Source organism: Crocodylus siamensis, chromosome 15 (genome assembly GCF_052110815.1).
Source record: "Crocodylus siamensis isolate JL-2025a chromosome 15, ASM5211081v1, whole genome shotgun sequence".
NCBI classification, from domain to species: domain Eukaryota; kingdom Metazoa; phylum Chordata; order Crocodylia; family Crocodylidae; genus Crocodylus; species Crocodylus siamensis.
Genome location: NC_143409.1, coordinates 5,078,849 through 5,105,585, shown reverse-complemented (window position 1 = coordinate 5,105,585; position 26,737 = coordinate 5,078,849). Strand labels below are relative to the sequence as shown.

Sequence of the window (26,737 nt, the reverse complement as noted above, 5' to 3'; positions counted from 1 at the left end):
AAGAGCAGATTGTCAGGACTGAAATGGACAGAAATCAATTCTGGCCTTTAATTGGTACAGGAAGCAATTTTGTTTCTGGTGGATGATAAATACAGCCTTATAAAGGTCTCCCAAGGTTCTTCAGACAGTGCTTTGCTGAGCAGGGCTTTGTGCAAGCATTTGCTTCTATTTTAATCTACATGCACTAACAGTCATTTGCATGATACAATTCCCACTTTGAATTATCAGTTCAACATTGGACTTGGTTTCACTGAAGACGAACAGAGCTACAAAGTCCACACTCTTTGGAAAGGAAGCCACAAATCAGTCCCAGCTTCACTCGAAACTGGGCCCACATCTGACAGATTTCATGAACTGTAGGGAATCTTGATTTACTGCTGATGCATTGACTTTTTGTGATGAAAACCAAACCCAGGCCAAGTTTCAGGAAATCTCAGACTCTGGAAAAATCTGACACAGTTGACAAAGTAATATCTAGCTAAAATTTGCAAAATAGACAAAACCCCATGGACTAAATAGCTAAAAGAAAAGGATCATCAGGAACATGCCCTCTGCAGCAACCTACAGAAATCAATATTTGCTCCTAAGTCATGTAGAATATGCTAAACTTCGGACCTCTAGAAAATCTCTTCATCCACATTTCTACCTGATGATAGGATGGAGGACTGAATGGAATCAGAGTAGCATGGGGACAAGGAGGCCCAGAACAAAGAAAGAAGAAAAGTATCAAGTATCCAGTAGTCACTCAGACTGGCCACAAATCCTTGCTCTTCAGAAAGTCTAGTGCACCACAGAAGTCAGAGCTTGTTAAATATATTTTGAGAAAGCGGATATCTAATCAACAGCAAAATTTTCTCTTAAAAAAAAAAAATCATCAAAATTTGTGAAAATGTTCACATTTGAAAATTTTTAAGAATTAAGAATTTTTGTTTTGAAATCGTGGGGGAGTCCCCATTTTCTTGTTTTGAGTGTTCCCCTCCTCTTTTACCTTGTACAGTTGTGAAAGGAGCGGGCAAAGGGTTCTAATAAAGACAGACAGTGAGAAAAAGAACCTTTTTTCCTTCTCCAAACAGAAAACAATGGGAAAAAAGGAAGAGAAAACCATCAAAACATTATACACAGTGAAAGTTTTAAAAGAAAACAAAGATGCAATTGCATTAAAATGTCTTTTTGAATTTTTTCATTGAAAGGTGGGGCAACATGAAAATTGCATACAAAATTAAGGCTCTCTCACTCTCTTTCATAAAGAAAAACCACAATTTCTTCTTAGCTCTATCCAGCACACACAGAGCTTGGAGAGGATCACATACACAGAACTTTTATGGACTCTCAAGACCCCAGTACACTAGTGCCTTATAGCAGGGGGGCCTTCTCTGGGCCAGTTTCCCTGTGGCCCACCCACCTGTTTCTGAGCTAACCTCCCACCATCTCACCCACCATGCCTTGATGATAATTGATTAATTGTTGCTATGGAGCGGGAGGCTGCCCATTTCTTGCCCCAATGCCAGGGGGCACTATCTGTGGCTCCGTACCTCCCCTACACTGCAGCCCATGCCTTGCAGATGGCATCCTCTGTTGTCAACATCACCAGCCCCACTCTGGGCCCCAGAATCCTATTTGAACCCCACCTGGATCCCTCCATTCAGGTGGCCTACTCCACCTTCATTCCAGGCTGCGTAGCTCCGAGCTGTTCCCCCTTACAGGTGTGGTTCCCCCAAGACCTTTGGTTACACTGGCCCTAGCCTCACCTGCAGGCCAGTTTGAACCCCAGGTCCTCAGCTCTGGACATCCCTCATGGTGGGCCCCTGGCCCTTCGACCCTTCCAGTCCTGGCCCCAGCACTGACCAGTCGGGGGATTTCAAGACAGGTTCCTGAGTCTATGGTCCCACTCTCTTTCCGGGGTCCACCTCCCAGACCCTACAAGGGGGTAACCCACCCAGTTGTGGGAGCTGGGGTTATTAAGGCACCCCAACCCACCTTTCACCGGGGTGGTAACTAGCTTGGCATTTCCTGGGGGCTCCTGCGCCACTGAGAGCCCCACAAGGCCACCCACTTTCAGCAGGGTGCAGTTTTAGGTCATGCCCAGGACCAGGAGCCTCCTAACCATCCCCTACAGCTCCTCCCTTACCTCCAGGTTGTTATGGAGCCTCATAGGCAAGCAATGATGCTGCCTCCCCAGCCAGCAGCAAGATGTCCTGTTTATACGGGTGGCCAGAGCTCTAAAATGGCTGCCGCAGTTAAGCACCTGCTGGCCGCTTGGCCCCAGGTCTTAAAGTGGCAGGCACAAACAGTGCCCTGCCACATGCCTCTAATACAGATCTTCTGATTTTAAGGAAAATATCAAGACCACTGGCCCCAAGGTAAAGGGTTAAACAATGGCAATGTAGTGTGTCCCGGACCTTACTCTCATCAATGAGGATGTGCAAGTTTCACATCTAACAGAGCACAGTGTATACCACAACTGGATACACTCTCATTCAGCCCCTACTGGACTAGACAGAGGCATTGCTGCCTTCATAAGAAATTAGTTCTTATAAACATGCAAATCTAAGTCCTTTGGGGCAGTGACTTTGTTTTCCTTGTATTGGGTCTACCTAATAAATCCCACCTATCCACTTATCTTTATTTTATTTTCCCTTCTCACAGAGCAGAAACAATGTGCAATCACTTGAACATGAACACAATTGAACCAGACAACAACAAATGGCCTGAATATTCAAGAACAAATTTCATAATGCAACAGTTTTCTGTAATACTGATTTTAATACCTAATATTGTTATAAACATTCACAGTGTTAGAACAAGTGATTTCCAGGGGAAATGGTAGGCTAAGAGACAAAGAAGCTACCAGGCTTTTCTCCTGCAATATAAGTGCCACATCTGGAGAGGTCACACCCCATTCTAAGATCATGGGACTAGTTGGATAAGCAAGGGGCACAGGATTGGGTCCAAGACAGACAGAGACTCAGAAGGAGGCGGCCCACTGGCATCTATGAAACAAGTACCGAATGCTACTCCTCTGAGGAGCTGTTTTATGGTCTCTCTGCACAGGCACGATTGGTTAGAAAAGAAGTGGGACAGTAAAGAATAAGCTTTTCAGTGCATCAGGCCAGGCAGTCACAGTGTTAACTGTAGAGCTCAGTTTCAATGCTTGTGACCAACTTTACATTATGTGGTTGTTTGCAAAGGTAAAATGTCATTCAACAAGTGTTTCAATGATCTATCTGACCACTGGAGCCCTTCTTCCTCCCACATCCTTCATCAATAATGTTACATGCTCTCAGATGAGGATATGTAGAGAGAGGTCTCCTTCCTTGCTAGTTAGTATTGCAGCAGTGCCCAGCAGTACCAGTCACAGCCTAGAACGCCAAAGTGCTGGGAGCTGTACAAATATAGAACAAAAGGACAGGACTGCCCCCAAGAGCTGACAGTCTCAACATGTCTCAGGGCTTTGCCACACTTTCAAATTAAAGCTGGATAGAAACCAACTACAGAGTTGTTAACACTTTTAAGCACTAACTTTGGAGCTGGTTGGCTCTTTTTTATAGCTGGACAGTCATTGTATGGTGTGATAATTACTTTGCATTTAAACTTATTGTGTGATTAACTCGTTAATTGTGCGATAATTACTTTGCACTTGTGGCCACTCTTACTTTGCATGTGGGGCCGGGCTAAAAGTATTGTACGATTAACCAGTAAATTGTGTAATATACGTAACGTGTAGCAGGGTCCTCAGTCACTGCCAGCATTTGCCCAGCCCACTCTGCACCGTCCCTCAATAAAAGTCTTTCAGAGCTAAGCAAACAAGACAAGAATTCCTCTGGGGGAAGGAAGTGAAGGGAAACATACTGCTTATGATAAGTAATGCTTTCCTATGCCTCCTCTCCACCATATTGATGGAAATATCCTGACCTATGAAGGATGTAGTTCGGTGCAGCAGGCAGACAGTCTGCGGAAGAACTCTGGCACGGGAGTGACAAAGGCACTGAAACACAAAGTTGGTATAACCACTGTCTTATTAAAGTTTAATTCAGAGCTGAGTATAGAAGTTAAATCGGGTGTTAAACAAAAAACAGGATCAACTCAGAGGTCAGGGATAGAGCTGATTAGGGATTCCCATGCTCCTGCCTTCCTGCCTAATGAGCAAAACAGCTAAGAGGGTTACTTTAAAAGTCAGAACCTGCAGAGACCTCTGTAAAGGACTCAAAAGAGAAGGCTGTATTGCTGAAATGGGATCTCTGCACACTAAAGCCAGGTCCTACAGAGACAGTGCAATTGAGCTTTGGTTTGAATCCAGGACAACATATGAAGCATTTCCCTGGGGAGGGGTGTCTCTTTCAATTGGCTTGGGAAGTCCAAAGAGTCCAGACTTAGACACTTTAGAGTCTTATGTTAAAATCAAGAGAAGAGAAAACCAACTCACTGAAGAAGACAGAGACCAGATTTCAGTGCTCTGTATAAACAGCCTGCAATAAATCTCATCCACACGGTGGGCTCTGCTCTCCCTCACAAGGGAGCCCTTCTTCAGATCAACAAGGCTGAGGGCTGGTAATGTATTACTGGACAGAGTGCAAACTTAAGACAGGCAGGCAGCCTACTCAGAAGCCTGCTCTGAGATGCCCCACAGAGGTCAGAGCTACATTCACCTCGATGATGTTCAGAATTTTCCTAGGATGAAAAGAAATGTCCAGACTCTTTTATGAGGATGGCTTCACTTTCAGGAGCCAGTCCAGAGCGAGTATAAACAGAGTTCAGTTGAGCCGCGACAATTTACACAAGCTGAAAATCTGCCCCTCACGGTCTATTTTGTATGTGCGCCCCAGAGCCCAGTTGCCCCAGACCAACTGCCCCTTTCCCTCCAAGCAGAGGTCAGAATGACTCCAACAGATAACATGCCCAAAATCAGCACTGCTTGGAGTTTGCCTCGTATCCAGAAATCAGCAGTGGCTCCTTCAGACATCTTTTATCTGCTCCAATTGCCCAAAGCATTTTGCGAACATTTGAGCAAAAATCCAAGCCTGGGAAATGGCACGGGCTCCTGTTAAAGTGCTCCACTTGTCTCCTCTGATTTGTGCTGTGGCTTTCGTAGTTTGTAAAGCAAACCACTTTCAGATTTAGCAAAGCAGCGGCCGTTCTCATTCATCACGAACCTCAGAACCAGAGCATTCCAACTGCTCCAGGGCTATACCCTTAAATGTGATCTTGCTGAGATGTTATACTTGCCTGTCAGTCTGACCTTGGCTATTTTCTGACATGGAGATAAAGATGAAAGAAGGTCTTGCTCAAATGACATTTTCTTTAAAAAAAATCCTGATGGAAATGACACTATGTATATACACTCATATTAATGATCAGCATGTCATTAGAGAGGACTGCTATAATCGTGTTCTCCCCCTCTCAAAGGAGATAACATGAAAGAAAAACAAGGTTTTACTCCAGTAGTAGGAATATGCAAAGAACTCCTTAAAACAGTCTGATCAAGCCTCCTATTTGCTTTGTTAACAACCTGAGCAGCGAACAGCTTGAACATCTCCTTTATTTTTTCATTTCTAACCTGATAAATTCAGATTTAAATTCCCTTTTCTTGACACCCAAACTTTGGGGGAAGTCAGGTCTTGCTCTGAACTTCATTTATCATGCCCATCCCCTGCCTTACATATGATCACAAACCAGAAAGTTGTGGGGGTGTTAGCTTTCCCCAGGACGAAAAATACTCATCTCATTACAGTCTGGCCCAAGGAGCGGCAGTCCTTGTTTAGAAAAGAAGATCTTACCCTCTTCTAAGGCCTGATCCAAAAGCATGTGGAGTTCAATAGACATTTTCCACTGGACTTCACTTTAAGATCTGATTGAGCAAAGCATGAGCTTAACTTTAAGCATGTGAAAAGTCCTGTTGACATCCAGGTGCTTAAGAAAGTGAGCATGTGCTTGGCTGGATTGGAACATAAGGGCTCACAAATATGGATGGCTATTACTCAGAACTGGAAGAGACCAAGTCACCTCAACATTCAATCACCTCCCTACAAGAACTCCAAACCACTGCATCATGATGCTGAAAGTTAATTGCTTTGAAATGATTGAACAGGTGAGCAGGAAAGTTCACAGTGAGCACTTGCATCTATAAAACCCAGAACAGGTTGCACAGTCAAAATAAGCATGATTTAATCAGTAAGTTAAAGGGGGAGGGGACAAGAAATCTTATTTTTAATGATTTTTTCTTTTAATGAATGAGAACTCTTTCCTTTCAGCATTGTTAAAACCTTGAAAACATTTTATTCAACAGTTTCTTTAGTTAATACCTCATTACTTCTCTTTTTATTGTTGTGGTAATCGAGGCTTAATATATTGCAGCTTTATAGTGTGAAATCAAGGCTAGGCCTCCAGGCATCAACAGATGTACAACAGCATGCAGCAAAACACAGGTATAAAAGCATGCAGAGTTGAATATGGCACAGGTTTTTGGGGGTCTTTTCTGCAACTGTTTAGCAGTTCAACAGTTGTCAAGGTTTAAATAATTTTAGATGAACTTCAATATTTCTTCTGATCAGTCATGGAGGAGTTGCAGAGAATTGTAAGCTCTTCAAACACTATCTTTACAGGATGAGTTGGTCAAGGTGAAACTTAAGAGTGTGAGAAAGATACTTAAATTGCCTGGGAAATTTAAAGACTGGAGATGTAACTATTCCAAATATTTAGCTGCGTATATTCCAGTGGAATATCAATGGAAACGGCTCATGACAGGGAACTAAAATTAAACATCAAAACCTCACCACAGAGGAAGAAGCCAATAAAGTTTGTGCTCAAGGTTTGTGTCAGGACCTGGATTTGTCCCCACTCCTGACAGGGTGATACTCACCCTGATAGGAAAGGCTGGCTTAAATCCCACCTAAATCCCGCTGTGGCCACAAGTGGACAATTTAAACATGTTGCCTAGGCCTCACGTTGAAGCTCTGCCAGTTGGTATTTCTCTTAGTGTAGCATGTTGTTTGGGTGCCAAGAGAACCCAGGTCTACAAGGCCGTAAAAAAGCTCTCAGCCCCACTGGGGTAAGCACTCAGCAGCAGTGAGAGACACCCGGCATAAAGTTGGTTCTAATCCTAAATCTGGTCTTCAGGTGAGACCGACCAAGTAGTAGGTAAACAGCCAATGATCTGTTGTGAACTCAGTAGAGGATGGCAGGAGATCCTACTCCCAGAAAACAGGTTAAAATAGCCTACACTAAGCATAAGGGTTGATGTCTTTGCCTCCAAAGTTACCAACACATAACTTACAATAAGAAAGCTTTCTGTTAGCCCTGCCAAAAATTCAAATAAAAGCTGGGCAGAAACCAGCTATAAAGCTGTTACACATTTTCAAGCACTAACTTTGGAGCTGGCTTCTTTTTTTTTTTTTAATAACTGAATTTACATTTTTATGGTGTGGTAAAAATGTCTAAAAATAGTCTAAATTTATTGTGCAATTAACATATTGATTGCAAGATAATTACTTTGCATGGGTGGCCAGTCTTGCTTTGCATGTGGGACCGGTCTAAACTTACTGTGTGATTAACCAGTTAATTGTGTAATACATGTAACGTGTAGCAGGGTCCCATGAGATCTTGAGTACTCTATTCACATACACGTGAATCTACATAAAGCCAGCCGAACAGTAAAGATGAGGCAGTCAGTCCCCCTATATTCTGGGCATCTAATCACTTGAGTGGGAACTCAAAGGTGCCAGATGTGATACTAACCACAAAATTCCCTTACAAGCTGTTTGCTGCAGAAACTAGTGTGTTCCTAGACTAAAAGACAGTTAACTTTGACCTCCAAACACTTACTGTCCAGCACGGCACTTAGTATTGGGCATAGCACCACTGACTTCAATAACTGCCGACTTCCATGAGACCATTCACAGCTATAAGCACTGCGCTTCATAGTAATAAGTGCTTGTCAGATCAGACCTTAAGACAAGAATGCTTGTTGCACTGCACATAACAAATGGTATAAGGGACAATGGACACTATAGTCCATCGAATACAGTTATTATATTAATAAAATGAAAGCTTAAATTTTGAAGCTAATCCTGGGGTATCATTTATAAAAGTTAACAGGGCATATTTAATTTAGGAATTGGCTAACGCTCCTCTCTCCACAGCTGAAACCTCATAAATGAAATATACTGGATCACTGCCCAGCACGGAAATAAAAGTTATGAATAATGTTTCTATCTCAATCATTGTCAGGGCTTTAATATTCCTAATTACTTTAAAAAGCTAAATATTCAATATAGGAAAAACCTTTTTTTCTTTTTATCTTCACTTGCAAGATTAGTGCAATTTAATAAGAGTCACTGGATAGTTTGAGTCCACAAGGCCTATCCGTAGGCTGACATCTCATCCTTTCGTCTTCATTATCGCACAGAATGGAACTTTTATTACTTTGTGCGTGCATGCTATTGCAAGGTTTTTCCCTCCCAGCTTTGTTATTTTAACATCTCTTAATTGTTATATATTGCATAAATGCTGACCAGCTCTCAGGACAGGCACGTTCATTTTTAGAAATAACCAAATGGCAAAATTAGTTCCTGAGATTCTGGGCAATATTTCACAATGGAAGGAACTATTTTTACCAAGGGCTTTGAGGGGGAAAAAAAGACTATAAATAGCTATTCAATATTATACACAGCATCTCGTTTCCCCAGACTGCTTATCAGGGGATGTGTGAGGTCCTGCCTCCACAAACAGAATGATTCCTATGTCCTCTTGCACCCACCCTCCCTGGAGCAGGGCTGGAGACAGAGCACTGATGACTGACTTGGCCAGCCGGGGTTCCGTCCCATTGGCTTCAATCACAGGAGCTGTTTTTACCCCGGGTCCTATTTAACCGCTGCTGCCCTTTGAGCCTGTCAATATTTCTAATGCGTCTTCCTCTATAGTTACCCTTTCTATTATCTTCGTGCTTGGCAAGAATGATTGGTAGCTTGAAAAAAAAAACAAAAAAACCAATCTGGGGAAGAGGGGGAGGAACAAAAACTAAAATGAAATGTTCACTCGGTAAATGACTTGAAGCATCTTTCTAGATGCAGCTTTATTTGCTTCCCTGCTTCAGAAATAGACTTCACTTAACAAGCTTATTTCCATTATGTCAGTAATGGATGGAGCCTACATTGCATAACTCTCTGACGTGTACACTGGAAATCATGCTAGCAGTTTCATTCTAGCATGAACTAATTGTGCAAAAAACCTTATTTTTACCAATTAAGAAGAGCCTGACATACTCTCAGTTGGAAAGCCTGTGTGTTTTAGAGCCCAAAAGTGAGAATGAATCTCCTAATGAAAATATTTAAAATACATGGAACTCCCACCCTGTGCCATCACCCTTCCTCTCGGAGAACACAGACTGTGAGTTTTAAATCAGAAGGTAAAATCTCATTCTCAATTCAAATCAATACAAAAAAATCCCATTGATTTCAACAGGTTCATGTTTTCATTCGGAATGGTCATCCATCACAGGAAGCATTTTGGCAAGAACTGCAGCCTAGCTAGTAGATGAGGCAAAAAAAAGTATCACACCAGAGATAGCTTTATACAAACATCTATCATTAATGCTTTACTGATGAGAAAGAAAGAGTTAAAAGCATTTGCTATTGCATTTAATAGAACTTCATAAAAGCAAAAGCAACAAAGAGCATGGAAAATCATCACCACTCTATTAGCAGAGGTAAGATGATGCCCCAAATTAATTAAGTTGCAAATTAACCAGTACACCTCATTTTCCATTTAAATCAGCCATGTTCCTAAGCAACTAATTTGTTTTGGTTGTAAAAGTAACATATGTGTCTTTAATACTTTCTTCTAAGCCTGTACTCACCACTGGAGCAGTCAGCACCTCCCCAGCCTGGCTCACAGTGACAAGTGTCAGGAGATACACATCGTCCATGCACGCACTCCTCTGTGCAAAGAGCTGTTAAGAAAGCAAATAAAGCAATGTAAAACATATATGGAGAGCAGCAAGCACAAGCTGTCATTGTTCCTGAAAGATCAATATTTTGTTTCAAACAAAGCAAAATCCTACTGGCAAAAATAATATATTAGGTGACCCAACTAACTGTGTGAGTCTCTCTTAGACATAAGTTCATATCCTCATCTGCTTTTTGTAATGGAAAAAAAAATCTAACACCAGAAATTACTTTGGATAGCAATTTTTCCTCATAATAAAACTTTTACCAAATTGACATTTAGAATGATTATTCTTGGTGAATGCCACCTTCTTATAATGCACTCAAAGTTGCTGCAGCTCATAACCAAAAAAGGAACTGAGTCTTAATAGTGTATTAAGATCCAAAATAGATTTGTAAAAATAGCCAGAGGAAAATAAATCATTTTACCACATAATACTGAAGTCACAGCCCTGTCTTTTCAAGGTCATCAAGTTTTCCATAACTAAAAATGCCCCATATCTTATTTGTCCAGAGGTGGATTACTGAGAGTTCAATCTCCCCTAGTCTCCATCTATGAAAAACTAGCTGCATTTCCTGTCTCACTTGTCAATTGGCTAGAAATCTACTTAGGAGAAGCTCCTTTTCTTCTTCCTTAATAAGAACAGTTCTTTGTTTGAAGACATTTCTTCTCCCATGCCCCTTCGACTGCTGACCTATTTTACAGTACATGTTGGCATTCCCATCACATAGGGAAAATGTAGAAAATGCTTAAAAACAAATTCAAACGCTTGAGCCCACTGCGTGGCTTCTGGCTTGGCCTACAGAGTATCAGTGAAAGTTCTGCAAGGCTAGTGACTGTTGGTGCTCAGTTACACACACCTTACCCTTGTCTATACTAGGATGTCTCAGGTAATAGTGCGAGCACTGGTTCACAAGAGTTCTTACTGCTGCACCATTAAGAGCTGCCTGGAAGCCACTGCCAGGGGCTGCTGAACCTGGCTCAGGAAGGAGCTGCTCCAAGAGGGAGGAATCCAGACACCGCAGCAAAACCCCATTTTTGCCTTGTAAAACAAGGCCGCAAGGAAAGCATTTTGAGAATATCTTTTTTAAGATGTTACAGCAGGAACTAGACTAAGACAACCAAACTCGTTTCACTTCAGCCAACAACAATCACGTGAAAACTGACTATTAGGGCTAGTACCAAACCTGAAACCCTTGCACTTTCCTCCCCTTTACCATTAGTGGGATATAGGCTTACTCATGTACCTGAACACTGATAGTAGGGTGTTCTTATTGGACTGTTTGAAGCACAAGATTTGCTCCCTTCGTAACTCTTTCCTTTTGGTCTGGATGCTCAAGTTAGTGTTCTGAATTTGGACCAATCTGAGGCTGAACCCAGAAACCTGTTTCAGGAAACTATACAGATTTAGACCCAGCACCAGTTTGTAAGTGGTGTTCTTGTTATCCCAAAGATGGGACAAATCTTCCAGTCTTTAGCCTACTGAACGGTTCATCAGCGGGATTTCTACATCAGTGGCAGTTCTGACTCGCTACCAGGACGGCAAAAGCGTCTGTGTCAATGGATTCTTTTCTGGGTTCTGTCTGACAAAACTGCAATTGATTCATTACTCAGATCTTGTGTTCAGATCGTACTGCAGGAGATACAAAATACTGACAGCTAAAACTCTAAACTCATTGCTTTCTAACTTCATTTTGGGTTGCAGGTATGAGACCAAATCTAGGCTGGGGCATTAGAAAAACAGGTCTTGTTCATACAGAAATATGAGCCACCACCTATTTTTGCAGACATTTCAGAGCTGTTGGTCACCTCAGGTCAGGAACGGCAGTGGAGCTGCAAATAAATATAAAGGTACAATATGTTGGGCAATCTGTATGGGGTACAGTTCAAGTCTACCACAAGATGCTATTCTTACTAATGTTACTGTATCACATTTGGCAGAACTATGCCTGATTTACAATGGTAAATATGATCAAAGAATTTGGTCCTGAAATTTGGAGCACTTTCAATTCTTACTTTTCTTTATTTATGTTTAAAACAACAAGTCAGTCCTCTCCTCTCTATAAAGCTCTGTAGCACTTTTTGTTGTTTCCACAAGGTGATCATAGTTCCTGGCTATGCTGTGAGCCAGAAGGCTGACTGAGTGATTGTTTTTCTCTCTCCACATTACAAGAAGTGCTTCAGCCCCTAAGCAGCGTGTCAAACTGACTGGCATTTCTGGTGTAATACTGGTTTATTAAGATCATAGGAAAGCCAGGCTAGAAGGGACCAGATGAGGTCATCTAGTCCAGCCCTCCACTCAAGGTAGGAACATCCCTGACTAAACCATCCCAGCCAAATGTCCCTTTAAATTTGCGTGGGAACAGCCGTAAAAGTATGTTGCAGATTATTTTATGCCACACAATGCAGGGGAAAAAAAATAAAAAAAGATTTCCTCTGACTGCAAAAAAAGAAAAGCCTATTTTCATGTACTTTTCCCCACTATGACAAAAGAACGTTAACAGGCAGAAGTCATTTTTCCGAACACCTTTGCCACAAAACAGAAAAATGAAGCACACCACAGTTTTCTTGCAAGACTAAGAAAAATGAAAACACAAAGATCCAGAAAGTCTCATGCCTATTCCCTACCATCAATGTCCCATCTGCAGAATCCACTGACCCTGCATGCCTTGCTGCACAGCAGTTTACCCAGTGCAGAACAAAAATTACCTTTCTCTGTAACCCTCTGCGACAACTTCTGCCTTAATAAACTTGGATGCTCAACTTCATTAAAGGGATTTGGACAGTATGCTGGTGTGATGTAAAAAACATGACAAAGTGCATTGGAGGTACAAGTGCTGAGTGGCTAGTCACATTGTGCCAACTGAGTCCCACCTAGGTCACCAGTCTGTCGACTGAAAGACCAATCAACATTTAAAATTATGATTGGGACAGGTATGGGCCCAGGCCATCTATCAGACCCTAATAAGACTTGGTTAAATCCCTAAATAAAACCCACTTCCATATACAAATGGGAGAAAGGGATATTTATTAGTAGGGACAACAACAAAGCAACAATACAAACAACAGCAACAATAGCCAATTAATCAACAACAATAATAACCATAATCAACATTGTGCTAATTACAGTTTTAGGATTAGCCAGTGGCCTCCCAGGCCCTCCACTCACCCTGTTCCTCAAGCTGCCTCCAAGGGCGCAAGGCACGCTGCCCTGTAGCTTCATCCACAGATAAACACTCGGTCTTCACCCCCCTCGGCACCCCAGCCTCTCAGGCACTCTCATTCAACACTGCACACCTTCAGCCGGCCCCCACTCCCAGATCAGAGATTGGAAGCATTCATATGGCCTCTCCCTGCTAGGCTAAAGGGGACGCTGTCCGCAGTCACTTCCATGCTTACCACCTGTAGGAAATAGTCTCTCTCTGGAGACCTGGCCCACAGATGCCAAAAATCCTTTAGCCGGCTCCTGGCTCCTAGGAAGGACCCCAGCACCCAGCTGTCTCTCACCACTAGGTACTCTCTTCCCTGGCGGTCTCTCTCATGCTCACTCTCAGGTGGGCTTATGTACGTTGCCAGCCCAACAATGGGCATTGTTCTCACACTGACCAATCACATGCCTGCGCACGCGGTACCTCTCTGTTGCACACAGCACCCTACCTCTGCACACAGCAGCCTGCCTGGCAGTCACTCTCGACCCTCAATTCTACATCAGGAGAAGGACACATTCTTCCACCCAGAACGACTCAGATGCTGTGTACACTCACACCCCACAAGCAGGGCAAATAGGCACATCAGTTCAAGAGTCCACTGCGCAACCCAAGGTGCGTGCTTAACTCCACAAAGGGAAAGAGCCGTGCCTAAACTGGGCCCTCTGCAATGAGCACTTACAGAGACCATAGTGGTATTTACAGTCCACAGTGGTACTTGTTGTAAAGCAGCTTCGACTAGATCAAGTACTAAGAGCACTGTAAAAAGCCACACTGTACTCTGCGATCTTTTAATTTGGTGAAATATGGCAGGGCCCGATTCTGACCTCACTGGAGCAAATCAATTGAAACCAATGGAATTACACTGGGCTGGACCCCCCTGAGAAGACACAGAAAGCCCTTTTCCTAAACGTAAGGTTAATTTGCCAAGAGTCAGTTTATTTGAGGAGGCAACTAATCAGGAACCCTGCTATTGCCTTTGATTTGAATCAGATCTATAATGTCCATGTAAAAGGTCAGGTTATGGCATTTCTCTGAAGCATAACCATTGCAAGTAAAAATTTCAAATTCCCCAATATAATGGGGAAGTCTTGTCTTGCTATAATCTTTAGAGTTTAAATTAATTTTTCTTTCTATTAACATTCCATATAATAGGATGCCATGGTCCCCAAGGCATTCTTCATAATATACTTTGTACAATGGTTTGTAAATTATCTTACTAGTTAATGAAACTATAAAAATTACTTGCACAGAAAGGTCAAAAAAAATAAAGATAAGTATATACTTTCTGACACTGTCCAGCTTGACACGCAGTTATAGCCCCCTGGAGTACAGACAAATCAGGCTAATGCAAGTCATATCATTCTTACCGGCGCAATGGCACTAGCATTTCAACCTTTGGAATTCCACTGGTTTTGTCTGCTTTTCCCCTGGCCACTCTAAACAAGCCAGCACCTCATTGATCAGTTTATTATTAGCATTCTTGGCATGAGCATAAGATCAGTTTGTAGTTTGATTCAGCCTGGTAATAAAGTGACCTACATCAAAGTCCTGCCAAAATGCCAACTTTGTAGCAACGCGTTTAGCATGAGTTATTTCACCATATTCAAGGTCACAAAGAAACTGCTCCTTATCATGGAATAAAGTCAACAAAAGGAGTCCTAAAACAATCCATTTGATGCTGATCACTTATTCGCTTTATAATTGCAAACACTGGTTTCACTCATCATATAAGATCAGTCCTTGCTGAAACAGACATACAGATTACATTCTTCCCAGTCTTTAAATTATTATTCAGTTTTCTTTAAATGCTACTGTTTATTTTCAATCACTATAGCCATTTTGGGCTCTATGATACAAATAAAAGGTTGAAAAACAACTGTTTTATCTGAGGAGCTGGAAAATCATTCAGGTGTTCTGGCTGCAGGATACAGAACAGCCACAAAGTGTCTGTCATCATGACTGGTGCAATGCTACCTATGGAAACTTCTGCAGTTAGAGTTAACTCAAGGGGATTGGGAGCCAGGTTAACCAGCCCACATTGGTGAATTGGAATGAATTCAGTGCGAGTTCCTCTGTCCTCACTGGTGCTGCTTTCTTCTGCACGTGTTGCTAAGAATTTGGGGGGCATATCCTATGGTGCTTTGTGCTGTACTTTTATACCCCATGTTAACTCTCTAATATCTAAGGGCCTGTCAGCAGGGCAGTAAGCAATGAGACTAATCTGTCACCTGGCCTTTTTGTTCTCCCCTCCTTCCAGGAGATTTACATGCGCAGCAGTATTTCATCAGAGAATTAAGGAGTGAAGGTGAAAGCTCTTTTTCTTTCTTCTAAATATACATGCTGGTCTGTATGTATATTAAAGCAAGCAAGGGAAAAGAAACATGTTGTGCACTTAGGGGTAGATGGGTTAGGGTACAGCGATCCTTAGTTTCTGGACAGGCTTATTCCAAAAAGTCTTGAAACATCCCTAAAAATGTTCCATTTCCTTCACTAAAGAGCTTTTTTCCTTATGGTGGAGATCCCCTTTGTGCCAGAGGAGTGTTGACCCTAATCCCAAAACCCTACACTGTCCTTTAGGTATCCTGGGCCCAGACCAGGGAGGTAATGACTAACAACCAACACCTTGATCTTGATTCACAGTTCTATGGGAATTGGAGTACCAAGGATAGATCTGAAGTGCTGATAGCAGCCTATGCTGCTGAGCTGGAGTTTCCTAAACACTGCAGGCTTCCTGCCCAGGTGTACTGCACAACCGTAGCCCAACCAAGCAGCAACAAAGGCACAAATATATAAAGCCAGGGCATGCTCTTCAAGGATGGGACAGATTCTCCAAGCATTCCTTTGCAAGACACTGGCATTAGGGAGGAATCAAAGAGTGTTTCTCAACTGACAGGCTCCATTGACTGGTCACGACTGTACATCAAAGAAGAGTACATCATGGTTACAGACTCTTTTAAATACTGTTCTCTGTTTATCAGCACTGCCTTGCTCATGTTTCACTTGGGCTCTGGACAGCTGCTTTCCATTCATGTACTGATCTCATCCAAGCACTGGGCCATTTTGTTGGTACTGGCTGGTTGTAGGCAGTGAATGACAGACAGACCTTTCTGTCATTAGCCTGTTGCTGGTACTCGAGTCAGCAACAGGTCATGCGACCAGTTCAACTAATGTCTGCAGGAAGAGACAGAGAGAGACAGAGACAGAGAGAGACAGAGACAGAGACAACTGATCCTTGTGGAACTCTGCAATCAGGGATACAGTGGAGGAGGGAGCATCCTTCCAAGAAGGCCAGCAGACCAAGGCACTTAAGGGAGCCCACCCCTGCCCCAGCCCTGGCACAATCTGTGGGCAAGGCAAGAGCCCCTAAGGGCACACTTGCCTGCCTGTACACTAGTGCCAGGAGCTTGGGCAACAAGCAGGAGGAGCTCGTCCTCCTGCTCAGTGCAAAGAATTATGACATCACTGGGATAACGGAGACCTGGTGGGACTCCACCCATGACTGGACCACGGGGATAGAGGGCTATACCCTGTACAGGAGGGATCATGTTGACAAAAGGGGCGGGGGTGTAGCTCTCTATGTGAAGGAAAGCTACATGTCCCTGCAAGCTGATGTTGGCGACCGGCATGGACAGCTAGAGACCCTCTGGGTAAAAATTCGTGGGGAACACGGCACAGGGGACACAACGGTGGGAGTCTACTACAGACCTCCCACTCAAAGTCCCGAGCTTGACCAGGAGTTCACCCGGGAACTGACTGAGGCCGCTTGCTCCAGGACCTTGGTTGTCATGGGGGACTTCAATTACCTGGACATCTCCTGGGAAGATCACTCAGCAAAATCCGAGCGGGCGCAAAGCTCTCTCTCGTGCGTGGATGACCTCTACCTGACTCAAGAAGTCTATAGGCCAACTAGAGGCAAAGCACTGCTCCACCTGGTACTGGCTACGGGGGACGACCTAATTGGCAACCTACTGATTGATGGGAAGCTGGGTGACAGCGACCACGAGCTGATCACCTTCACCATCCGCTGTAAAGCTGGCAAGTCAGTCAGCAACACAGAAGTCCTTGACTTCAGGAAAGCCTACTTTGACAACCTCAAGAGGCTAGTCAGTCAGGCCCTCAGGGACCATGACCCCAGGGAGATGGGAGTTCAAGAAGAGTGGTTGCTTCTCAAGGAAGCGATCCTCAATGCACAAGCTAAATCTATTCCAACACGGAGGAAAGGCAGCAAGAAGGCACAGCAGCCCCCCTGGCTCTCCAGGGACCTAACAGACCTCCTGCGGCTAAAAAGGAAAGCCTACAAAGGATGGAGGACGGGATTCACCTCCAAGGAGGATTATTCTGCGCTGGTCTGGTCCTGCAGGGAGCAAACCAGGAAAGCCAAGGCTGCAACTGAACTCCAACTAGCTTCAAGCATCAAGGACAACAAAAAGTCCTTTTTCAGATCTGTGGGGAGCTGGAGGAAAAGCAAGGGCAATGTTGGACCCCTGCTAAACCAGATGGGGCAACTGACAACTGACACCCAGGAAAAAGCCAACCTATTAAATAGGTACTTTGCGTCAGTCTTTCATCAGTCCCATGAGATGCCCATGCCTGCTCTGGGACAGGGAGATCCGGGTGATGGGGATCCCCTACCCTCCATCAATGCTGACCTCGTGAAGGAACACCTTGAGAAGCTGGATACCTTCAAGTCAGCCGGCCCTGACAACCTGCACCCCAGGGTACTCAAGGAGCTGGCGAGCGTCATAGCCCAGCCCCTGGCACGGGTATTCGAGAGCTCCTGGCGCTCTGGTGTAGTGCCCGAAGACTGGGAGAAGGCCAATGTGGTGCCGATCTTCAAGAAAGGGAGGAGAGTGGATCCGGCTAACTACAGGCCCATCAGCCTGACTTCTATCCTGGGGAAGATCTTAGAAAAGTTTATTAAGGAGGCCATCCTTGATGGACTGGCCCAGGCTAACATCCTAAGGATAGCCAGCACGGGTTTGTTGCGGGTAGGTCTTGTTTGACCAATCTCATTTCCTTCTATGACCAGGTGACCTATCACCTGGACCAGGGAGAAGAGATTGATGTCATATAACTTGACCTCAAAAAAGCCTTTGATCTGGTATCCCATGATCACCTCTTGGCCAAACTGGCCAGTTGTGGCCTTGGCTCCACCACGATCCACTGGCTGGGGAATTGGCTCCGTGGTCGGACCCAGAGGATTGTAATTGATGGCAGTCACTCATTGTGGTGCCCTGTGACCAGTGGGGTCCCTCAAGGCTCTGTCCTGGGACCCATGCTGTTCAACATCTTCATTAATGATGTGGACATTGGAGTCAGGAGTGGACTGGTCAAGTTCGCCGATGACACCAAACTTTGGGGCAAAGCATCCACGCCAGAAGATAGGCGGGTGATCCAGGCTGACCTGGACAAGCTCAGCAAATGGGTGGACGAGAACCTGATGGTGTTTAACACCAAAAAATGCAAGGTTCTCCACCTTGGGAGGAAAAACCTGCAGCTTCCTTATAGGCTCGGCAGTGCTACGTTGGTTAGCACTACAGAAGAAAGAGACTTGGGGGTCATCATTGACCACAAGATGAACATGAGCCTGTAATGCGATGCTGCAGCTAATAAAGTGACCAAAATGCTGACTTGCATCCATAGATGCTTCTCGAGCAAATCCCGGGACGTCATTCTCCCCTTGTACTCGGCCTTGGTGAGGCCGCAGCTGGAGTACTGCATCCAGTTTTGGGCTCCACAATTCAAAAAGGATGTGGAGAAGCTTGAGAGAGTGCAGAGGAGAGCCACACGCATAATCAGAGGTCAGGAAAACAGATCTTATGACGACAGGCTGAGAGCCATGGGGCTCTTTAGCCTGGAAAAGCGCAGGCTCAGGGGTGATCTGATGGCCACCTATAAGTTTATCAAGGGTGACCACCAGGATCTGGGGGAACGTTTGTTCACCAGAGTGCCCCAAGGGATGACAAGGTCAAACGGTCACAAACTCCTGCAAGACCATTTCAGGCTGGACATAAGGAAGAATTTCTTTACTGTCTGAGCCCCCAAGGTCTGGAACAGTCTGCCAGCGGAGGTGGTTCAAGCACCTACATTGAACACCTTCAAGAGCAAATTGGATGCTTATCTTGCTGGGATCCTATGACCCCAGCTGACTTCCTGCCCTTTGGGCAGGGGGCTGGACTCGATGATCTCCCGAGGTCCCTTCCAGCCCTAATGTCTATGAAATCTATGAAACCACTTGAACAAATTTCTCTTGCTCCCTCACAGGCAAGTCAGCAGGGTTGTGTGGTTAGTAAGGCCAATTCTGCATTACAGTTTTGGAAGATGAGAAAGGTTACAGTGTCCTTCTCACTGACGAGAAGAAGTCACGCATCGGTGCCATTATGGTGGTTTCACCACTGGTTCCTGATCTGAATCCAGACTGAGCTAGAACTTGAATCCAGACTGGGCTAGACCTGGGCTAGGCCTTGCCACAAGCCAGCATGCACTGGCTTATGGCAAGTGCCTTTGTATGTTTTCTCAGGAATGCAAACTTGACACTGAGAGGTAGTTGCCTAGAGCAAATGTACCCAGGGCAAACTTCTTCAGTGTTAGTCAGTCAGGCTATTTCCCACCACAAGGAGGAAAGTAAAGTCCCTTCTCTGATATTCTAGCTATTTTATTTAGGATTCATACTACTTGAAAAAGCTACACCAGTATGTATGATCTTGTCAAGGCAGTAGTATGATACTTCTTTACAGTGCTTGGTGCTCAGAGCTGCTGCAGACGCTCAATATGCATGGAGCCATTATCACCTTGGACAGCTCCTTGGGGTTTCCCTGGCATGTGATATATAGCCTCAGCATTGGCTCTGTAAAACTTTTGTTTCATCCCACCTTAGTCAACTACTATTTTCCAGCCTTTTATTGATCTAATTCCAGGTGTCAGACAACCAAAGAGATCTGTAGGGGCAATGGAAAAATTATTAATGGTCAAGTCTTGGACACTTGACACCTTGCTTTGGAAGTGCAGTGTACTCTATTTTGCTGGAGTCCATAAGTGAGTCTGAGCAAAATCAGGAGCACAGGTGTTTCTTGCCACCTCAAAGACCGTAGATTTTTTAATACTGCCTTGGTAGGGAAGTGGTGGTCATGTATTATTATTACTCTTTCCATCTAAGCCAAAGATCAGGTCCAAGGGCATGGTCAGCAATATGAGTTGCACCAGAAATGAGGAGAGGAGCTTGTGGACTTTTGCATTTTCAACTGTGTCAACATGCATGCTAAAACCATCCAGGACAAACCCAGAGTATTCCACTGGAACCACAAAGTATCAATACACTCTTTTATGAATCCTTAGTATGTGATGATTTATTAATAAGCAGAATTACATCTGCATCAGCTTGGAGTCTGGTATCTGTTATCAGATGAATAATAATCCAGGGATCTAATGCTTGGCCAGGGCTCCGTCCTTGGGCCGGTGCTGTTCAACATCTTCATTAGCGACCTGGATGAGGGTGTGGAGAGCACCCTGTTCAAGTTCGCTGATGACACCAAGCTGTGGGGTAAAGTGAATACACCGGCAGGCAGGGACCGCATCCAGGCAGACCTGGATAGGTTAGAGAAGTGGGCGGATCTGAACAGGAGTGGTTCAACAAGGACAAGTGCAGGGTGCTGCACCTGGGGAGAGGGAACCAGCATTATGGTTACAGGTTAGGGGCTGCCCCTCTCGGCAGCACAGAGGCAGAGAGGGATCTTGGAGTCAGGATTGACTCCAGGATGAATATGAGTCGCCAATGCAACAAAGCAATAGGCAGAGCCAACCACACCCTGGTCACTAAAGAAGATGTTGAACAGCACTGGCCCAAGGATGGAGCCCTGACCAAGCATTAGATCCCTGGATTATTATTCATCTGATAACAGATACCAGACTCCAAGCTGATGCAGATGTAATTCTGCTAATTAATAAATCATCACATACTAAGGATTCATAAAAGAGTGTATTGATACTTTGTGGTTCCAGTGGAATACTCTGGGTTTGTCCTGGATGGTTTTAGCATGCATGTTGACACAGAGGATGTAAGATAGCACTAACTTTTCAACTGTGTCTGAGAAGGGCTGTAAATGTGCCCTTCCCCTGGGGCAGAAAGTAGCAGGAGCTGTCAGAGGAACAAGACTGGGGTCTCACTAAGCTGGACTGTTCTATGATTTCTGCATAGAGTAGCAGGAGAAAGTTTGTCTGCCTTGGCACAGAGGGGGAATTGTGGAAAAGCACTGGTGACTTATCAGCATGAGTCATTCAGCTTATAAAGGCAGATAACCCTTAAAGATAGCACTTAAGCTTCAGTCTCCATCCCCAACCAGGTGAACTAGCCTGGATTTAAATCACTGCTAAAAACTCAGATAACAGAACGTGTGTATTGCCAGGAGGTGGGCGATAAGTAAAAGCTCAAGTAAATGCTGTAATGAGGACATACCCTTAACGTCCATCTTCAGCAGGCTTAAGAACATAGTCAAGCATAGAGGGGAGCCTCATACGTTACCAGGGACCACGACTGCAGCCTTGACATGGTTGGCTTGGCCTCCCAAGGCTCTGCAGGAATGGAGGGAGGTAGACCCACAATCAGTCCTCAACTCTCATTGAAGAGCAACTCTGGGTAAAATCCTAGTCTTGTGAAAGTCAGAAGGACTCGCAAAGGGGCTACCCCTTTCAGGGCCTAGTCTTTCTCCCATTGCCCTCAAGGCAAATAATGCTGGGCCCAAAGATACTCTTTGGGAACAGTTAAAATATTAATAAATTGTGGATCATTTAAAGCCAGTGACTGATTTCATAAAGTTTCACAGTCAGGGCGGCTAAGGTCTGGAACCAACTTCCAAGAGAAGTGGTGCAGGCTCCTACCCTGGGGGTGTTTAAGTGGAGGTTAGATGCACATCTTGCTGGGGTCGTTTGACCCCAGTACTCTTTCCTGCCATGGCAGGGGGTCGGACTAGATGATCTGCTCAGGTCCCTTCCGACCCTAGAAACTGTGAAAGTTACTGCTGTTGCAGCTAAAAATAATAATTTCCCTTTACTGCACAGAGTGAAAGCGTGTGGCTTCAATCAATTTGGGTAATCAATGTTATAGTACAATAATATTCATTGGGATTATTCTCAGCATTTAACATTTTCTGATAAAAGATTTTCCACCCCCAACCGTGAAGTTCAAAACAACCATTAGTGCACTTTGTGAGAAACAGGATGCTTGTTCAACTTGTTAATGAGGTTAAATCATATGCTGAATCAGCAAAGCAGAGCCCATGACCTGGGAAAATCCTTCCCCTTCCCCCCTTTCATTTTTGGTTAAATTCACCAACCACCACAATTTCTGGGAGACACATTTCCACTAACTAATTTTCTTTGGGAAATTGATCTTACTACCTGCAAAGTTAATGTGATTTTACCTCTGAATGGTCTTGTGTGATGTCTCTAAGATAACTAATGGGATTTTCTGCAGGAGATAGAAATATTTAACACTTTCTCTCTTCCTCTGCTGCTCCACACGCTATTAATTTTGATGGATTTGATCCCCTAGACCTCACTGGAGTCAATAAGATTTGGTACTGTGAAACTCAGGGTTTAAGAAAAGAGAGCAGGAGGGAAAAGCATTTCTTCCTGCTTTTTATCCTTCCTGTTCCTAACTACAGGGGGAATTCAGCTCCCCTGCTTTCTTGTCTGAAGAAGGGAGCTCTTGCTGAGCTGGGGAATCTCAACTGGGAAAAACAGGAGGAGTTGGTGCCTAGCTAAGATGTCCCTGCTATACAATGCTAGTAGGTAAAGGGGAAGAAGAGATCATTAGATAACAGGATTATAGGAAAATAGGTCTGGAAGGAATCTCATAAGGCCATCTAGTCCAGCCCTCTGCTCAAGGCAGGATCATGCCCAACTAAACTGTCCCAAACAAGTGTCTTCCTAAACTTCTCTTGAAAACGTCCAGGGATGGAGAGTCCACAACCACTCAAGGTAACCTGGTCCAACATCTGACCACCCTCAGAGTCAGAATCTTTCCTACTAATCTCCAAGCTAACTTTCCCCCACTGCAGCCTTGAAGCCATTGTTCCAAGTCTGGTTCCCTACAGCCACTGAGAAAAGCCCATCTCTGTCTTCTCTCTAAGTGCTCTTCAGGGATCTGAACAGTTATCAAATCCCACCCCCCCATTTTCTCTTCAAGAGATGCCCCCCCCAGGCAGAATTATCTGTGTTCTGCATCTCAGTGATACCGATGCATGGCTCTTCCAGCACGGATGGAGAGCAAGAGACAGGAGCTTTCATGTGTCCCAGGAGTTCCTGTCCAGGCAGAGAGGTAAGTACCTCCATCATGTCTCAGCCCACATGGAACTCTGCTGCAACACTGCATTTCCAGTGGTGCTTTTCACTAGCTGAATCACCTGGCTTTGATTTATGGATAGCCCTAGTTTTTCCCTATGAAATAATATGGACAATTCAGAGATTCCGACATTGGTCGAGTCCCTGGCCAATTTTAACTGCAATAACTGCAGCATGTGGGATGACACCAAAGCAAAGGACTATTATCAAAAAAGCAATTACAACATCGATTACCCGGCTAGATTCTGCCCTCAGATGTACAACTGGAGCCCTGGTGTCATAGAGGAAAGGAGGTCTTGGCCTTAAACACTTTAATACAATATCACAGCAATGAAGCCTTTGTTCTTGGGAAATCACTTCAGAATTGCAGCATTTGCACATTCTGCTAAAGGTTATCCACCCACGATATTAAGTGAATTCCCTTGCGGCACAAGCTCTATCCATCACATGCCAGCTCCCATGAAATGTTTTTTTGTATCAATAGCGTTACCATGTGTCCATAATTCCCCTATTGATTGCTAGCCATGAATTATGGCCATCATACCATGACAATCATGTTTTCTATCAGTAAATAGTATGGCTTGACTACAGTTGATTTTCACAGGTCCACGGTGTGTGGACCACTATGCATGTAAGGGAGGATGGGTGCATGAAGAAATGTTGCCACAAGTGCAAAGATCAGAAGACAAATCAAGAACTCCCAGCTGCACTATGCTTCTTGGTTTATCTACACTGCAACACAAGACGTAATAAAACCTTACTACCACTGATTCCTGTCAGTGACTTCTAGTACCGTAGCACCTTGAGGAAAATATTGATTTTCCAAATGAGACCCCCATTCATGATGATTCCCACTTTCATCAACCTAATCTAACACCAAAGATTGTTTATTTCTCCCCCCAAATAGGATGAATATGGACACATTTCTAAGGCAATGCTGTCATTGAAGCCAGGCTATTATACGGCTCAGGTCCTGAAGGGCCAGTGCCTTTCAGATTTCATTTCAGATCAATCCATACCCTGCAAATGGAGGTCATACTGATGAGACCAGGGAGAGAAGGGCATTCTGTTTGAAGATCACACTCTAGTCTTTTGGGTGCGCTATACTAACCTTAGTGGGGATACAATATTTATACACATATGGTATTCTCGCCCTTAGATAGAACCATGGCAATGTATCAGCTGCATTTCAAAGTAACTTATTGAACAGAGCCAGAAAAGAGATCCAAGAAATAAATTATTGTACAACTTCTGGGAATGATGCTGATCTCAGGGTGTAAATCTAACATGGGTAATCCCACTGATTTCTGCTAATTTACTCTATTTTGTGAGAATATGGGTAACTAAAGAACCAGGCTCGCTGTCTAACCTATACATTTAATTGTTAGGGAAAACGTTGTACTACTGACAGCATCTGACTTCTGATCAGATATGCTGCTACACGATGCCCACAATTCATGCATTCACTTCAAACCAGAAAATAGTTGGTGGCTGGAGGTCAGATTTTAAGAGTGAACAGGTTCTCAGCAACCTCGGATATATAGATATAGATAATCTCAATCACACACACAATATAGTATATACTATATTATATATTTATGTATACATTATATATACCAGTACATATATAAATATAGCAGGGGTAGGCAACCTCTGGCACACATGTCACTGTGGCATACAAAGGCATTTTGTTTGGCACTTGCACTTTGGGAAAGGGACCAGGGCTGCGCTGCTACAGCAAGGATTGGATCCCTCGTGGCTTCCCCACCATCCACCCCTGGCACACCAGCCTCTTATATGTCAAGGTTGCAAGTGTTTTTGGCACTCTTCCCAAAAACATTGATGACCCCTGTAACATAGTTGGGCAACATGCCTAGTCTTCTTCGACACAGGTGACCTTTCTGTAGTATTTGTACAGTATAATATTTATATATCATTTTGATAAATAGTTAAGAAGTGACTGCACTTAGGTCGCAGACGACCTGAGAATCTGAAACTTGTGGATGTGCAAAGATAGGCCAACCTGTGAATCTGGTTTCATTTCAGCTTCTCTCAGGAAGTCTTTCCATATCAGTGGACCTAGTGTGTTGGTTAGGTTACCAGGCTGTAGCTGAGAGCAGATTTTGCCTGCTTACGTGCTACAGCTGTGCTTAAGATGCATGTAGGATATTTGGTCAGCTTTAAAAAGAAATTAGTCTTTTTTTCAAGACAGTCTCCATAATGTGCAAATCCCAAGACGCTTACTTTCTTATTCATCACTGGGACACAGCCCATCTTTCTGTTCGCAGGTTCATATGCTACCTAGCAAAATGGGTTTCAGAGCGCTACCGTAATACAAATCAATAAAAGCAGCAGGATTGCTAAATGGAATTTTCCTTTCTTAAAGCAAAAATAAACGCTGGCCCTAAAAACAGGCTGAAAGCGTCTCTTTGCCCACTGTCTCAAAGAAAGTAAAGTTCGTAAATTGAAAAATATCTCTGAAAAATACTGATTCAGAAAAGAATGTTTTATGATGAAATCTCTAATGCTCTGCAGTTTCATACAAAACTTTCCCCAGGGCACATTAAGAAATGTTTATTAAAGGGGAAAGAATGTGCCACGCTATAAACCACCATATACAAAGCAAAAGTGAAATGCAGAAAAAAAAAACAGTAAAAGGGAAAGACTGAGAGCATCTATGTGCAGAGGAAGAGAGTGGCTTGTACTCAGGGTGGTCCTGCAGAAAATGCAGATTTCTCATGGTTGGTCCTGGTAACCCATACAGCACAAAAAAACCTCAAAAACGCACACAGTAGAAAGAGGAGCACTCTTCTAATTAGCCTGGTTTGATGTCTGATGAATTCTTTCATGCTGGATTATGAAGTGTTAACAGATGCTTTTCAAGCAATCAGCCAATTTCATCCTGTTCCCTCATTGAAAACAATTAGAGAACAAAAAAGAGCAATGATTTCAAGAATAGCTTTATGCATGGTTTTAGGAATAGCTCCATTGCCACTTACAAGCCCTTTTCCTGCTATAAGCTCAGACTTTTTGCCCCATGGCATGTTTTTCAACTTACTTGCTGGCCACTCGAGCATCCTCTTGAATTCTTGCTCCTCTGATGCTAAACTCACAGGAGTTGAGGCAATATCTGAATAAATTAGCAACTAGCTCAATCACATAACAACACTGCTGCAAGCTGCAGTTCGGCTGGTAACTTTGAATGCTTCCAATGACACTTTAATATTATTGTTGATTACTTAATATAAGGC

The 26,737-nt window shown here is 43.8% G+C and overlaps 1 protein-coding gene across 8 annotated transcripts in view; it reads right to left on the bottom strand.

Annotated features, from left to right (window-relative positions):
- MEGF11 (multiple EGF like domains 11) overlaps nt 1-26,737 on the bottom strand; it is a 416,852-nt gene that overhangs the window by 253,197 nt on the left and 136,918 nt on the right. For all 8 annotated transcript variants that reach the window (XM_090028981.1, XM_090028982.1, XM_090028984.1 and 5 more), the window contains one exon: nt 9,851-9,943. In XM_090028981.1, the coding sequence (XP_089885107.1) occupies nt 9,851-9,943 (93 nt within the window). The remainder of the gene's footprint in view (nt 1-9,850; nt 9,944-26,737) is intronic.